Source organism: Gambusia affinis, linkage group LG16 (assembly GCF_019740435.1).
Source record: "Gambusia affinis linkage group LG16, SWU_Gaff_1.0, whole genome shotgun sequence".
NCBI classification, from domain to species: Eukaryota; Metazoa; Chordata; class Actinopteri; order Cyprinodontiformes; family Poeciliidae; genus Gambusia; species Gambusia affinis.
The window spans coordinates 10542112-10559059 of NC_057883.1; the positions used below are offsets into that span (position 1 = coordinate 10542112).

A 16948-nucleotide genomic window follows, 5' to 3' on the forward strand; every position below is an offset into this window, starting at 1 on the left:
GCACACTTCTACGGTTTCTACTTTGCTTTTGATAAATCTGCTGTGACCTTCTTAACAAGCACTTATTCCAGTATATTGAGAACACCTCGCAAGTGCAAAATAAAACTGAAATTGCTTCCAATTTTTTTTTTTTTTTTCACCTGAAGAATTTCTCATCCCAGATAACGAGGTCACAAGCCAAGCAGGAGTGCGAAATTGTCTGTTATTCATAGTGTTGTACCTGTTCTAAACAGAAAGGCTGCCTGTAACAACTGTGACACTGGCAGAAATCTGAACTGTGTGTGATGTGTGTGATGTGTGTGATTGTGGGGTTTAGAAAGGTGATGACAACTTTCTACACATCAGCTTCTGATCAGTTTATTCAAGTGATTCGTGCAAACGCTTAAGCGCCATTCCAAAACGTTTCACAGCGAGACACCTCAAATAAGGTGAAAAGAAAACATTGAACACACTCTCTGCATTCACAATATGGGCACAGAACAAAAAAGCCACTCTGTCACTTTGCTGTTTGGATCAATAAGGCCCATATTAGCATTGAAGACTGGAATGTCTTGGAACATCTGAATTATTTTTCAAGCTCAACTCCCAATAGATAACTTGACCATTGAACATAAACAGAAAATAACACAGTTCACAGTTTAAATGCAAAAAATAAAAATTAAAAAAATACATGACTGAAGTCAAAATTGACATAGTGAATGAGTCATTATCTCCACTGTGGCTTTACCTCATTTAAAATTTCTTAAACAACGAGCCATCATTTTCAAATTGTAGTCCATTTCACAAACTAAATGAGTTTTTCAGTAGTATATATAATTTTCAGTAAATGGGCTCTCTGATCAGTCTTGCCATCTTTGTCGCTCTCCACCAAATATTGCTGCCCATTTGCGAGTTATCTCCAGGTAGATGGACGGCTTATTCGGCAGATAGTCCAGGTACACGGTTTGACCCGTTTTGGGAACGGCCGTCTCAATCTGAGTCCCCTCGTGCCACTCGTTAAAAGAGGTAATGGAGATAAAATCGGGTCTGGACTCCAACGCCGCACTCAGCGAGGTTTCGTAGTATTTGCCGTTGATGCGATTTCGAGTGTTTTTGAAGTTCCACGGTCGAACGCTTGTGTCAATGTATCCTGGGCCCACACTCGGAATGAATATGAGGTCGTTATCGTCGCAGAAGGCTTTGATAGAGACCCAGTTGCGCTGAGTGGAGCCGTATGTGAAGCCGTTGGTAGCGAAGTAAGTGTAGAGGCCATCGAACCCTGCAGTCAGGATCTCTCGCTTATGTTTCTCTTCAACTAGTAGGGCGATGAAGATGGCGTCATACGGTGTGTCCCTGATGCTGCTGCTGTCTGTGTGCTTCAGCAGCTTAGCCCATTGCTCTGAGTTCATTAAGTAGGAGTCATACACATAAAAAAGTGGAAGGAGTTTGCCAGCGTTTGTGCGGTACTTGAAAAATGCAGGATGCTCTCCATATCTAAGAGATATGCAATCAATGGTAAATAGAAATTCATTCACTCAAAGTACAAGGCGACTATAAAACAGCTAATCTAGTACAACACCTACTTATCAATGATGTATTTGACATTGGTAAACATGTTGACTTCATCTCTTCCTTTGTAGGGCTCAATATGAAAAGCAATCTGCAAACAGACAGTATTATTTTTTGCATCTGATTCCAACAGATCGAAGGTGTTGACATTGGATTTCTGCACAGTGGAACAACATCTGATAAAATTTCCACAAAACACAAACCTTTTGTCATACGCACCTTTATGTGGTATTTATGTGCCACCTCCAGCAAAGAAGGTATGATTTCATCAATTGGCTCACCGTTGTCATCATTTGTGGAAGGGGGATACCAGGAAACAGCGATGACACCTGATGATAAACAAAAATACAAAGAACAGCTACACAACATCTGAGGTAAAAGGCGGCTTTCTTTTTATCATTCATACATCCTTAAAGCAGATTTAAATGTTAACTGTTCAGAAATCTTAATTTATTCCTTCCAAGAACTCTGTTTTTCTAGTGATTCAGTTTTTAAAAAATGTATCCACAGCTCATTCTAGACGATACCCACCAGGTCAGAAGGAAACATCTTGGTATCATCTAGATACCAAAACATTCTGGGTCTCCTCTGGGTTCTCCTTTAAGTGGGATGTGCTAATAAGACACCAAAGACAGGAGTCCCAGATACATCCTGATCAGCTCATTTACTCTTATCAACGTGGGACAGCAGTAGCTTGACTGGGATTTGGCTTCATTAAATAGTCGCCACATGCCCAAATAATCTGCATTTCTAAATACCCCACTTACCTTTGGGGAAAGTTGGAAAATAAGTCAAAATTTCAACAGAGGAAAGTGTTCTTGGTCTGAAAAACTTTGACGCCAAAAACATCAACATCTCAAGAGAAATGGCTGAAACATCTTTCTTGAGACACCTTGAGTCTCATTGCTTCATATCTCAACAAAGAGAACTAGGTCTCTTGACCTGCGGTTCTGAATGTCCCACTTCTTTGTCTAGTCGACAGAGAATCTCTGCACCAAGTTTGGTCTACCCGAAATCACGGTTTTCTCTTTAGGCAGGAACAACTGTTTTAATTTTGGGGTAAGGGTTCAGAGAGAGGTATATGTTGATGAATAATTTTGGTGAATACATCAACTGAATTTAAACCAGGTTGATACAACTTTGGTTTTTGCTACATCTGCATCAGAGAGCTATTAGGAAAGTAGATTCTGCAATTTTTTTGCGAAATCATGTTTACTGACTAAAAGTAAAAAAAAAAAAAAAATCCAAAATTAACCACAAGAATATCTTTCAGATGTCAAGGACCCAGAATGTACTAAAATATTTGCATCTTGGGGAACAGGACAAGGCTACATTTTACTTAGTCTTAAAGAAAATTGCTTTTGACATTTATTGAAGGGAAGAGGAACTTCTACTAAATGTACATTAATTCATAGTAATAACATTTTGGACAATCAAGAGCACATTCTGTAGAATTAAAAGATGGTTTAATTCAACCTAATGTCACCTGGGACATCCCTATTAACAACATCAAATCTAAAATGTCTCATTCAAAAATATAACATTTTTAAACACTGTTAACCATTGATCTTAAAACTAAGTTTCACAACAACCTACAAATTAAAAAGGTAATCTTAAATGAGCCCAAAAGATTTCTCATTGGTGCATCTCTAGCAGCAGCTTTGTCTCAGATTTAGTCTTTTATGTGAAATGTTTCAGCTACAAATAACCAACACACAACGAGAAGAACATCATCAATCTGATGACAATCCAATGTATTCTTTTCAAAACAAAAATAATTACACGGAAATATATTTAAATTAACTGTGCAAAACATGTTAAATAAATGCACATGCATATGGCAGCTGGCTAACATGTCAAGACTATGGTGACGGTATCTTAAGGAAGGAAGACTCTGTTTACTTTTACATATTTTCAGCCAGTCAATGTACACTGCCCTGAACTTCAGACCTTTCAACAGCAGCAGCTAACCATGGAAGGGTAGACGTTTTAGCTTTATTCTACAAAACTATGAACTCGCTCTAGCCCTCGAATAAACAAGGTAAAGTGCCTAAAATGGATACAAACTTACAGTAACCGCGTGCTTTAGTCTTTCTGAGTTATTTCAGCTGTATAAGACACATGGGACGTGAACAAAACCACCACTTCTGGTTCGGCACTTGTCCTGGAATGCATCCCAGATCTACAAACGCTCAGCTAGCATTGTAACCATTTACTGTGACCTATCTATGTTTGTAGATAGTCGTGATGGCCGGGCTACGTCACACTTACCGGAAAAGCATGCATACCGCCCCCATCAGGCTGAAAGTTGTAATACTGCAAAAATCTGTCAAAAAAAATGCGTTGAATTGAGCTGTACTGAAACTTTAGACTGCATTTGTAACAACATACTCGCAACAATTTTACTGTCATCATTACATTTGAAACTATTTGCTACTGTCAGTTCTGTAAATTTCCCTTTAATAATGCACTGTTTCTCTATGTTTAATATTTCGATCCTGTCCAATGTATTGTTCTTCACGTTTTTTGTTTATTGTGACATGACATCCATGTATCTATCTATACAAATAGTCTGAAGATAGACATAATATTTGGAACAAAAAGCATCCTTGAAGTTTTGACCCATTAATTTGGGGTCAGTTTAATATAATCCACAGCTCCTGTTCCAGGTGGTTGTTAGCACTATCCAGCTACTAAAAGTGCATTTTAATTTCTTCCACAGTGCAGGCCACAACTATTGGTTACTCATACAATGTAGCAAATATGGCAAAAAAAAAAAAAAAAAAAAAAAAAAAAATAACTAACCTATAATTTGAGTGTTTTTTTGTGCAAAACTCCATGTTAAAACTCATAGATGCTTTTAACAAATCATTGGTACCACAATTAACACCCCTAACATCAAAATAAGTGCCCCTAAAAACCTTTTTCAAATGAGTAAGTGCTAGACATTTTTAATTGTGAACAACTCAGTTCTGTTTCCATGGTGTATAAATATTATAATACACAGAAGTCCATTTCTCAGAACTGAAGCGGCTTTGCACATTAAAGGAGAAATGCCTTCATTATGACTTCAGTAAACAATGCTAAAACTGCCTCTTTTGTCAAATTTCCATTACAATTTATTTTATGCCCTTTTTTATTGCAACTCAACAATTAGATTGTGGTAATCCAGATGAGACTGTCCCCGTTTATTCTGCAGCCCTTTACTTACCAGTTTTATTCAAATTGGATGCAGACTCATCAGATTGGCGTTCAAAGCTAATTCCTCCCTCTTTTCATGGGTGTTCACTTAACTGCCTGAATGACAAACTTTTTACCGAGAGCCACCCAAACTAAGGTCGGTTATTATTGCCCTTGCTGGCACACAGTCAGCGCAAAAACCAATGTACATAGAGATCCCCTAGCAGACTCCAGCAACTGGGTACAAACTTTACACACACACTTTGCATTGAGGGAGATGCTGAAGTGATAAAGGGAGGAAGAGTTAACCTTTAGAGGCAACAGCTGGTCCACATGAACTCTCACAAAGACTCCAACATTGTTTGCCAACTATTTAGAAAAAGTAAAAAATATGTATGTTTTGATTTATACAATCTGGAATAGAAATGGAGTTGGAAGTGATGAATTTCATTAGATATTGAAGAATATGTTCAAAAAGATAAATAAAAATGACAACCGACTTTTCCTTTCATCCATTTTATTGAATGTATTCACTTTGAAATAACCTTTTACAAACTGTAAAACAGCTTTAGGTAACACCAAGGAAATAAGTTAAGCAAACTGAAAGTAATCCATAATGAAAAAAACAAAACAAACCCCAAACAAACATAAAAACAAAAAAACTTTTCTGTTTTGAAGTTACAAAAGCATCTTTCGAACAGTAGAAACTACAGATGGACACCAACCAACCTGCGAGCTGGACAGTGTGACTGTGGTAGTGCCGAATGGTAAGCAACACTAGCAATGTCGTGAAAAACCCTCTCCGGTATATTTGGATGCTTCCTGTTTTACATGAGGCGTACACAGTTTGTGCACCGCAGTGCCATATTTATACACCAGGTGGCAACACAATCACACAGCAAAGTTAAAACTACCCACCCACACTGAGCTCTGCTAATTTTCACACCTTGTACCTCCACTGAATGGGTGAGGAGAGGAAAGCTAGTGTTAAGCAAACTTAGAATAAGCAGTTCCAATAATATGGGTGGTTCCTGAAGCTTGCGATGTCATTTTTAAAAAAAAATGTTGTTTGATTCATCATTACCTTGAAAACAATGTGCGCCAACCCCCATGACATTCAAAACTCATAATCCGTCGTCAAATCAATCGCTCGCTCTTAAGACAAAATTAAGGTTATAGAAGGGAGGGGGGGAAAATGAGAAAAACTGTCAATACCAGCTAAGAGCAAGAAAGCAGCATGTTTTTTTATGTAGGAGTAGTCGAAGCACAGGAAGACGAGACAGAATGGACAAACTGAAACTGAGAATACATTTTGTTTGCGTAGATGATGTCCAAGATCAGAAGGGCCAAATTTGTTCATTCAAACTGGTCTGTTCTACAAATATGAAGGTGCTCTTTATTAATGGTTAAAAAAAGTTCATGTGCACAAGAACCACTAAGAATACTACACATGCTGTGATAAGCTGAAATAAGACTTTTGTTTTGGTCCTGCAGTGGAACCGCAGTCCCAATTAAAACACACAAGAGGATTTTTTTTGTTTTACTGTTTTTAAGGTCAACGTAAAATATTGTTAAACCTTCATTTTGTTTTTATGAAGAAAAAAAAAAAGAAAAGAAAATTTTTGCAACTTGGTCACATTGTTCTTTGACATACAAAGAAAGCATTCCCTAACACAACAGAGAACCTCAGAAAACCTCAAGCAGCATTAGAATTAAAACCACCAATAAGGTTAATTTTTTTTTTTTTTTTTAATATTTTCAAAAACAAAACAAAACAAAACAAAATTCAAATGTAAAGGCAAAACAACCCAACTGATAAACCACAGCAAATTTATATACACGTACACATTAAGAAAAGAGCTGTCAGTGGTGTTGACGAGAGGCTGGCTGAGTGGAGGAGTAGTGGAGGATTAGGACAATCAGACAACCCCTGTATTTTCTCTCTTCTAGGGGTGCTGTGGGGTCACCATAAAGGCAGATCTGGAATGGACAAAATGACAAGGAGTGGGTACAAGCTGCAGTTGGGTGTTCACCTCTTTTTGGGAGGTTGGGTGGTGCGGGGTGGGGTCACAGGCCGGCCAGAATTTACGCCGCCGTACTGGTACTTGGCCTTCTTCTCTGAGGGCTTCAGGATCTTAAGAAAACAGAGTTGATATTTGAGTGATTATTCATGTAATAAGATATCAGTTTGGGAAAAAAACATCACAACTCCAAATCCTTTCTGACTACCTGGAAGGAGCACATGAGCGACTCATCCACACTCATCATGCCGCCTGCGTTATCAAACTCCCCGCAGTAGTTTGGAGCAGAAAAAAGTGTGACCAGTTGGCGTTTGGCAAAGAACTCGTATCCATCCTCCACAACCTGTTTTAAGACACGTGGTGTTATTCTAACGCCCACAGCGATCAATAAACAGATCTTCAGCTACTCACAAACTAACTGTGCTGTCAGGGTAGAGCTTACTAAACCACCTCAGAAATATTCCAAACATCAACTCCGCGCATCGCACTATATACATTGTATCTTACAAAAGTATTTGTCCTTCGAATGTTTTCACATTTTGTCATGACACAACCACAAAATTCAGATCTACTACGCAGGTGGGAGAATCTGTTGACATGATCACTGTTTGCTATGCACTCCATAACTCTGGCCTTTATGGACAAGCTGAAAAAACAAAGTTATTGTTTAAAGAAAGGACAAACACGGAAGCGAGATACTCTGTTCAGATGAGACCAAAAACAAACAATTTTGTCCATGTGCAAAGCGCTTTGTGTGGCGGAAAACTAAGAATGCACATCTCCTTGGACACGCCATGCCAACTGTGAAACCTGCTGTTGTGAATCTGTAGCAAGACATTAAAACTGATGTCTGAAGACACTTCCCACCAGATCAACAGGTATTTAAGAAGTACAGAAAATCATTTCAGTCTCTTTGGTTTAGCAAAGCTGGCAGAGACATACCCCAAAAACCTTGCAGCTCTAATGTCGATGAAAGACTCTTCTACAGATTACAAATGTACTCCACATTTTCAGATTTTTATTAGTAGTGGAAAACAAATCTTCATTTCCAATCACATCCCAATTATGCACTACTTTGTATTGGTCCAAAAATTGACAGAAAGTGACAATGCATAGAAAAGATATGGGAGAACAAATACTTAAAGAGAGCACCGTAGCAATTCAATCAAGCAAAACAGATTAACCATTACCGGGTGCTTGAATGCATGATGCTTAGGGAAGAAGAGGTGAAATAGAGGTAGAAACCAGGGAACACATACCCGCTACAATTAATATAGCTTGTACAAGATTTTCTTATCGGCACTGGTAATTGAAACGAGTCTCTGTTAATTGCGCAAGTAAAAACATAATGCTTACATGCAGGATGTTCAGATTCCATCTCTAATTACCTGGTGGGCTCTGCAGATGAGGTCCAGGTCATGGCGGTTTAGGAACTTACTGACCACATCAGCCCCAAAGGTGAAGGAGACTCCACGGTCATTCTCTCCCCAGCCTTGCACGTCCTTATCTGGATCCGACCACAACAAGTCGCACAGAAGGCCTGATACGAGCACGTCACGGTGGAAAGATATAAGGAGTTGCAATGAGAGTGAAATCGATCAAGCATGGAGTGCATGCAGATAGAAACAGCACCTGTATCTGGTACGTCTGTCGGCCTCATGATCCTGCGAATCTGCTCCATTGATTGCAAATCAGGTGAAAGCCCTGATAGAAAATAAACATCAGCTTTTGATTGGCTGCATTGAATCCATATAAAAAATCATTTTTTTTTTTTAAATCAACTGCACATCTGCAGTAGACAATCACCTCCGTGGCAGCAGAAGATCTTCTCATCAATTATAGCAGCAATGGGGAGGCAGTTAAAGCAGTCTGTGAAGGTCTTCCACAACTTAATGTTGAACCTGCGCTTGCCTGCACATGTACAAATACACATCTTAGGTACTAAATATTTTACGCTTTTCAGAGATATTAATAGCCCCTAATGAATTCACTTACATTCGTCGTAGAAGCCATAGATACGATTGATGGAAGCGCACTCATGATTTCCTCGGAGTAGGAAAAAGTTCTCTGGATATTTGATCTTGTAGGCCAGCAACAGACAGATGGTTTCCAGGGACTGCTTTCCTCTGTCTACATAATCACCCAGGAATAGATAGTTTGCTTCTGGAGGGAAGCCACCATATTCAAACAGCCTCAGCAGATCAGTGTACTGCCCATGGATGTCACCTAAATAGAGGGTGAGATGCAAAGTGTACAGCTGGGATTTTATAACTGGAATATTGTTCATTGAAGCTTAAACAAAAATACAAAATATATATATATATATATATATATATATATATATATATATATATATATATATATATATATATATATAAAAATCTGGATGTACATAGTACTGAGAAAAATATATTTTTTGTTTTGGCTTTTATAAACACACATTTGTTTCAGAGCAAACATAGATTATATCAGACAAAGGATAACCTGAGTAGATGCAAAAGCAGATTTCAGAAGATGTTTAGAAAAACAAAAACAACTCTCTCCCATCCAGGCCTTATGTGGGAAAAGTAATCAAAATCATTGACATGCATCAGGGTAAGAAGGGTTAAAAAAAATCATTTCTAAGATGTTCGTATTTCAGTAAACCCCAGTGAGAGCAGATACTCACAAACAACTGGGATGACTTGCTGTAATTTATGAAACCATGAACTCTGGTCTCTACAAAAAAAATCTTATGATTTTAAGCAAATTAAATTATGCCGCAGAACAAACACCACCAAGTCTATTGCTAAATAGTTATGAAAAAAAAAAGAAAAAAAATAAAAAAAGAGTTTGATTGGCCTAGTCAAAGCCAAGACATCAATCCAATTCAGATTTGCATCTTAAACAGGCTGTTCATGCTTAAAAACTACCCAGAGTGGCTTCATTTGTATAATTCTGCCAAGGAAAGTCATTTAAAATTCTAAATCAGTAGGTTATTGGAAACATGTTGATGCAAAAGATGGCATGAGTACTTATGCTTCTGGGGCAATCACTTGTTCTGCATTAGACCTGGTTGAGCTGGATAGTCTTAATAAATGAATTAATCATTCAAAAAAAAAACAACAACTTTTTGTTTTTAATTGGATTAATTTATTTCCTGATCTGAAAAACATGAAAGAGTGGCAGAAAAAGATACTCTCTATTTGACAATTATACATTGTCGTCGTATAACGATGACCACTAGATCAACACAGAAGGCTGTGGAAAAGTGGGCAGCAGAGACAAACATCCATCACAATTAAAGCCATTTGTAAAAAGGGAGCACACATAATCCACCTTTCAATTAAACACACCCCAACTTTAATTTTAACTGTTCTCTCAGGGTTTAAGACCAATGGCTTCCATCCTTGACCTTCATGAAACCCAGAGGAGCTGTAGATGCTCCCAGCAAAGCACCAAGTCTCTGCAGGGGAGAATCATCACTCGGCCAAGACCTGCTTCCTTTTATATCCTATTGTGCCAACTTAAGGGTTGCTCTAATTTTGGGTAAGTGGTGCAGGCACAGATGACTGAAGAGGTCTAAACCACAGAAGAACAACAATTACTGGCTCCATTGTGACACAGAAGGAAACTGAATTTATGTGCCACAGTCTTTTTGGTAGAACTGTTTCATTACAAGATAACACTAAACGCAAATTAAAATCTAAGAGAAGCAACTCAAACCGAAACATGCATTTTATTTGAGCTCATGAAACTGGTAGGGATACAATTTTTTTGCATTTCAAAGGGCGCATTGGTGTTTTGTACAATCAAACCCAAACCACAGCTGGCACCAGAAGATATATGGTTGTATAATGTTACTCTGCCTACTAGAATTTAAATACAACCCAACCCTCTTTTGTTGCCGTCTGCCTATTCTTAAATGTCTCATTTCTATCTAAGACGCACAACCCTCACAGAAATACCTGAAGAACAAATAATTCTGAAAAACAAATTAAAAATAGGGACTAAACACAGAGAATATCTTCCAAAAGTGAAATGCATAGCTTGGTTATATAAGACAAGTCTGAAATGCTTCAAGTAAATTGCTGCTCTAGGCTGTGCAGACCAGGCTTTGTGGACTGCATTCTGCACACAGGGAGTCCGCCTTTCAGTGCACCCATCACTTCAATGTCAAAACGTGTTTTCTAAATTCAGTAAATGGCGTCTAGAGTTCAAGGATTTATAAAAAATATCCATATATATATATATATATCTTTTCACATTTTGTCATTTTACAATCACATACCTTAATGTATTTTATTTATTCAAGTTATAGACCAACATAAAAGGAATGCATAATGCAAAACCTGCAGTGGCTTTACAACAACAGCAAAGCATAAACAGGATCTCTGGGGTGCACTTAGACTAGGAGGCTTCCTACAAACGCCTTAGTCGTTTTGGATTTCAAGAAGAGGCATCTGCAAACTAATTCCACACGGAAAGTGAATGTTTGATTAAAGTGAAATATAAGTTGCATGGAGACCAATCCTGCTGTTCTGCATTCTGTTTACTACTTCGGAGGTTTCGCAGAATAAATCCATTTCAGAACAAGGCTCCAAGAAATACTGCATTGTGGATAAAAGCAAAGCAATGTTAACAACTTCATGGCTTTTAATGCTAGCAGAACCGATCATTCTAAACACTACTTAAAATAAACCCATACAGCACAAAGAAAAACAAATAAAAAAAAAAGAACAAGCAGAAAATGTTTGCATGTGAGGGAATCAGTTATTTTTTTAGTTATTCATATTACATTTATTTTGTCCATTTAGTAAAATGTTGGAGCCTGGAGAGCATAATTACCCAGAGAAATTTGACTGCCAATGACAGTTTTTAACAAGGACACTCCTCTCTCAGTAATGTGAGAGGAGCCAACATCTTCAACCATTTTCATGGTTCTTCAAGTAGAGGTTAAGCACAACCCACATATGAAGGCCTTAGTCCTCGACGCGGACTAAGGCAAAGCATTTAATGCGTTGTTTTCCTTTTTTTGGGCCCTCTGTCCTGAATTGTCATTAGTTATTTATATTAGGAGCACAGGCGACATCATACCACACGTGAGAGAGTAAACACAAACATGACCTCAAATTAAACAAGAACCATACAAATAAAGAGTTGCCATTTGAAATTGTCTTCATTTCTTAATATTAGCGATTAGAGATACTCAACATTTCATAGAGAAAGTAAACCCTGATATTTCTAATTGACAAGAGGCTGCCAACATTTCTAAATCCAGCATTTTCTAAAGCAGACAGAATGTAAAAGCTATGATGTCATCAGCCTTTTGGTTATCTGCTACGGGTCCTCCCAAAGAGAGTTACCAACGGATGTTTTGTTACAGGCAACTCTTTTTCGTACCCAAATAGGTTGGGTATAAAACAACCAAAACTGAAAAATTAACAGAACCTCCCAAAGTCCAATCCTGTGCTGTACCAGACACTGAACTAGGAAATACTGTTTACAGTATTTTGTTTAGAGGCCTTTTAGATTTTCAGATCTGGGCAATGCCACTCAAGAGTTGTAATCTTAAAACATAAAGAGAACTGAAAACACTCACCACAAATCTTCAAAGGTGCCTCAAGCTCCAGAAGGATTGGCTGACTAAGGAAGATCTCCCTGGACTTGATGCAAAGGCCACGGACCTCTGCCTCAGTCATCTGGACTATCTTTCCCGGACGACATCCCCGCACTGAGGAAGCAAAACAAAACTGTCAGTAAGACCGACAACTTCCATCATGTGTCTGCTCTCAGGAAGCAGCAGAGGCAGCATCAGAAACATGACAAGGAGGCTGCAGTGGAAGCACAATTTACCTAAGGAGAAAATACACTTCAAGCAGAATCACAAAAAGCTGCCTTGAAAGCAGATGAACTGTGGGTGTAATGATTCTGCAGCTCAAAAGTGATTACAGCCATACTTTAGGAACCTGGTGCTGAGGCTGTGAGAGGAGCAAACATCTTCAGCCACAGTGTGGGCGGCGTTGGCGCTGTAGCTCCACTTAGAGCTCAAGCCTGCTTTATGGCACTGTGACCCATCTTAGAACACTAACAAGAAAACCGAGAGTCGCAAAACGCTGCCTGGAGTCAGCAACTGAATCGGGTGGCGATATGAAAAGTAGGATTATTTAAATAAAAAAAAAGAAATGTGGCGACTACGCTGGAGGAACATTTTACTATTTTGCTGATTTTATGTGTTTTCTCTTCCAGCATACTTTTCTTATCAGAAAGCCATACCAAGCCATTACTTATATTACTCAATCCTATAATTGAGCAATTATAGGATTAGATTATAAATTTATAATCTAATAATAATTTTATTAGATTATAATAAAATGTTAATTCTTTAACCTTCTATAAAAATAAAAAAGAGACATGAACAAATCCATAACCAGGTAACTACTAAGCATTTGTGTGTTCCCTTACACTAAGACACCCACTTCAAAGTCCAAGACAGGAAAGCAAGCCTTAGTAGCAACCTTTATTATTTGTGGTTTTCAAACAGTCTATGAAATAGAAAAACAAGTTCAAGATAAAAAGAGTGAACTATGTATGTGTAGAAAAAGCATTTCTGTTCAATTTAATCTACACCCACATAATCATCCCATTTCAACTAAAGCATTGGAATTTCCTCATTGCCGCATTATGATTAGTCATGTAATTGAATGTGTCACAAGGGTTAGATATTAAATTAAACATTAAAAAACATACACAGATAATGTGATAACCCAAAACATTTCAAAGCTTTAGTATTACTGGTGCTAAACATCATCTCCCTTTTTTTTTTGTGTGTGTGTGTGTGAGTGTGTGTAACTAGCCATCTATTTTGCACCCAAATCCAGCGGGTAACATGAAGCAGAATTAGGGCTCATTACCAGACCTCATCAGCAAAGCGTAAGCTAAGCTCGGGTCCTTAGCCTGCTCGGCTTTAACACTGAAGCTTTCACTGTTTGCAGTGGCACTCTGCAGACTGGCACTTTTAGAAGAGATTAGGTTTATAAGATCACCCTGTGGCGAAAGCTGAACGAGTTGACAAGGATTTGTGACTCTCGCAAACCACAGCAGTTTGTGTGCAGTGCTTAGTAAATCGGTGTTTATAGTTAAAGTGACAGTGCTTTCAAATTATTTTAATAGCCATTAGCAATGAAACAATAGGACAGTTTTTGCTTTTTCTACTTTGATTGTGCTGAAAAATGTTCACTTACCTTGCTTACTACTCATAACAAAATATTTTCTTAGACTAAAAAAAAAGAAAAATCTCAAAGTTGGTTACAGCTAGTCAATGACTTGAAAACAGTCATTGAATAGTAACATTAGCTGAAAGTCCAATAGAAAACACAGACACATTTTAAAGCCAAAGGGATGAAAACAAGGGTTAAATACACTTAAATAATTAATAAACAATGTTAAAGAAGAGAGTAATACCTTGGGCACAATTTAAAACCAAGCTAGCGTGAACACAAGGTCAAAGTATTTTTAATAAAATGCATCCTAAAATAGGAATCTATAATTGTGGGAGCCCTAAATATGCCATGTCCATCCAACAGTGTCACAGATGCTGGAGTAAAGTATGCCAAGGACAGATGATTTTGCCTTAGTGGTCAAGTAGTGTTCCATGAAGCTGGTACATTCAGAAGTGGATGTGAACCCAGACTGACAGCAATTTTAAGGATAGGTTAAAAAAAAACAAAAAAACATCCAACACTGAAATGTCTCACATTTGTGTTCTGATGTTCTTGTGAATTTTTAGAAATATATGAACAACTAAAGGCAGTGTGAGAGTATGAAAGCATGAATCACTGGAGCCTGATCACAATTGTAAAACACACATACAAACCAAATGTGAAACAAAAACATACCAGCTGTCAAATACACACACAAAGAAACTCTGGAAAAACAAAAGAGGCATTATTTTTTGGGTTTTGGATTTTATTTCATCGTTTTAGTTGTGCGCTCTCGCTCGGATAACAGTTTTGTTCTTTACCTTCAGCTTCATGAATTAACCTCTATACTGAAAGAGTAAAATTTGTTACTCGTCTGAAAAATTACCTTGGTGAAAATGAATACAAGAGCAGTCCTCTCCTCCAGCAGCTGCCCAATGGCTAATGCTACAAATGTAAACATTGAGCTGAATGTTTGGGCCTTCAGAACAGCCTGGTATGTCTGGTTAACTTCTAACCAGCTAGTTGGATTTCTCTGGACTAACGCCATGGTACCAGAGAGCTTACTTGTACTTGGCGAGACTGCTTGGATGATAATACTTTAGCAGTAAGAGTTTTGTTCCCCTCTGTAGTGTCAGAATGACAAACTTTGAAATGGCATATTTCGTTTGTGTCGTAACGTATACAGGTGATATACAAGACGTTGTGAATATGTTTGTGAGAGAGTGATGCACTCACTACCACTACTACTAAAAATAATGTAAACATTTATATTGAAGTTATATTATATATTTGGTACCAAAATTAAATGTTTGAACTTTCCAGGCTGAAAAATATCAAAGTATTTATCAAATCTCAGTTGTTAGACCTGATCTAATGAAAGGAAAATAAAAAGTTTGAACTTTTGTGTAAGCACAGGCCAGTTACTGTTTTCATATTTCTATAATATAAACTCTAAAGAAAGTGCTCCACCAATGAGTTTTCTCCACCTTCATGGAGAGTTGAGTAATGCATCCCTTCTCCTCCCTCACCTGTTTCTTTGCTTTGAATCAACACTGCATGATATTAGAAAACCATGACATTATGACAATACTGTTGAGCCTTTCAATGATGATATTGATGTCATTCAACTACTAATAAATATTTATTCTGTCTATCCATTTTCTATACCTGCGTATTCTTGAAGGATCATTAGTGGTCACTGAGTGAGAGTTGGGTTACACGCTGGACAGGTTGACATACCATCATAGGGTGCATTAAAATCTAGGTCACTAAAATCTACATTAGGAATAGGCATTAAGAACAGTGAAAGTTCATCCAACTGGCCGAATAAATCATTGGCAAGTAGAGCGTGAATGCATGCCAGTCACTGAGCGGGAACGGAGCATGTTATTAAGTTAATGTAGTTTTAAAGCCACACAAGGAAAGCTACCAGCAGTTAGTGACAAACAAATATAATATTCAGCTCTTTCTATATTTTGGTAGTTAAATGTATCATTTTGCTGCAGGATATATTTTTCTACCTTTTATCGTTTATTTTAAAACAAACATAATTAGGTGTTATAGGTATCTATTGTGATACCAGGATATTTTTGATCAAGATATTAATATATTGAGAATCTTGTTCTGGCCCATGCCCAACACATACAAGTAAAAATACATCGATACACAATGTATTGTTTAAAAGCAAGTGCATCTTCGCTCCTTTTCTCCTAAAAATACTTCTTACACAGAATTAGGGTGTGTATATAATCCCAGCATAAATTAGGTCAAAAACCGTTGTTTCAAGAAACGTCCCTGCCCCTCCTTCTGAACATTAACGGTTTAGAACATAAACTGACTTAAAAAAAACCTCAATGTACAAAATACATTTACCTGCTTGGGGAAAAAAAACACAAGATTTATGTAGGTTAGATATCTAAAGCCTCACATAAACCTGCGCCAATGGAGACATGTAGGCGTTCACCACTGACTGTTTATAAACACGACCAGGCAGCTAACGGTAACGCTAGTCGCAGCTAGCCGGGGGATACAACGGTACCAATGGCTGACATTAGCAGTCAGTAGCTGCTAACAGTTGCCTGCGCTACGTGAAGGAAAAAAAACGGGACAGTTACTAACGTGATGAAGAGTTTTGAGCCGAATCAGAGAGCCCGAACCTTTACTTCTGCATAACAATACACATTTAAGAGAATAATTTACCCTCCAGAAGCCGAGAGATGAGACTATCCACGTTCAATTCACCCTCCGCCATCTTCACACTGATGTTGAACAGTGTCAGTTGCTTGATATCCTTAGCGGACACTGGAGGGCGCTAATGAGGGGAAACAGGTACTTGACGCAAATAAATAAAATAATGACCAATCAGGGAGACCAGGCAAGCAGGTTAACAGTTTAATTGTTCGCAAGTAATATATATAAAAAAGCTCTGAATATAAACTCAAAGTTCAAATTATTACGGGATCATTTTAATCTAAAAGACTAATAATAACTATAAAATATAAAAAAAAACTGTACCAT

At 37.7% G+C, this 16948-nt stretch overlaps 2 protein-coding genes across 2 annotated transcripts; both read right to left on the bottom strand.

Moving 5' to 3' along the window:
- Positions 1-341: 341 nt before the first annotated feature.
- LOC122845568 (glycoprotein endo-alpha-1,2-mannosidase-like) lies at positions 342-3093 on the bottom strand. Its single transcript, XM_044141819.1, has 3 exons — positions 1768-3093; positions 1563-1639; positions 342-1473 (listed from the first exon to the last, which is right to left on the bottom strand). Exons 1-3 carry the CDS (start codon positions 1915-1917, stop codon positions 840-842), a joined length of 861 nt encoding a protein of 286 aa, XP_043997754.1. The 5' UTR covers positions 1918-3093; the 3' UTR covers positions 342-839.
- Positions 3094-5790: 2697 nt separating this feature from the next.
- LOC122845567 (serine/threonine-protein phosphatase PP1-beta catalytic subunit-like) lies at positions 5791-16761 on the bottom strand. Its single transcript, XM_044141818.1, has 8 exons — positions 16631-16761; positions 12331-12462; positions 8745-8975; positions 8556-8660; positions 8382-8453; positions 8138-8289; positions 6958-7092; positions 5791-6862 (listed from the first exon to the last, which is right to left on the bottom strand). The coding sequence occupies exons 1-8, from the start codon at positions 16680-16682 to the stop codon at positions 6758-6760; spliced, it is 984 nt and encodes a 327-aa protein (XP_043997753.1). The 5' UTR covers positions 16683-16761; the 3' UTR covers positions 5791-6757.
- Positions 16762-16948: the final 187 nt, after the last annotated feature.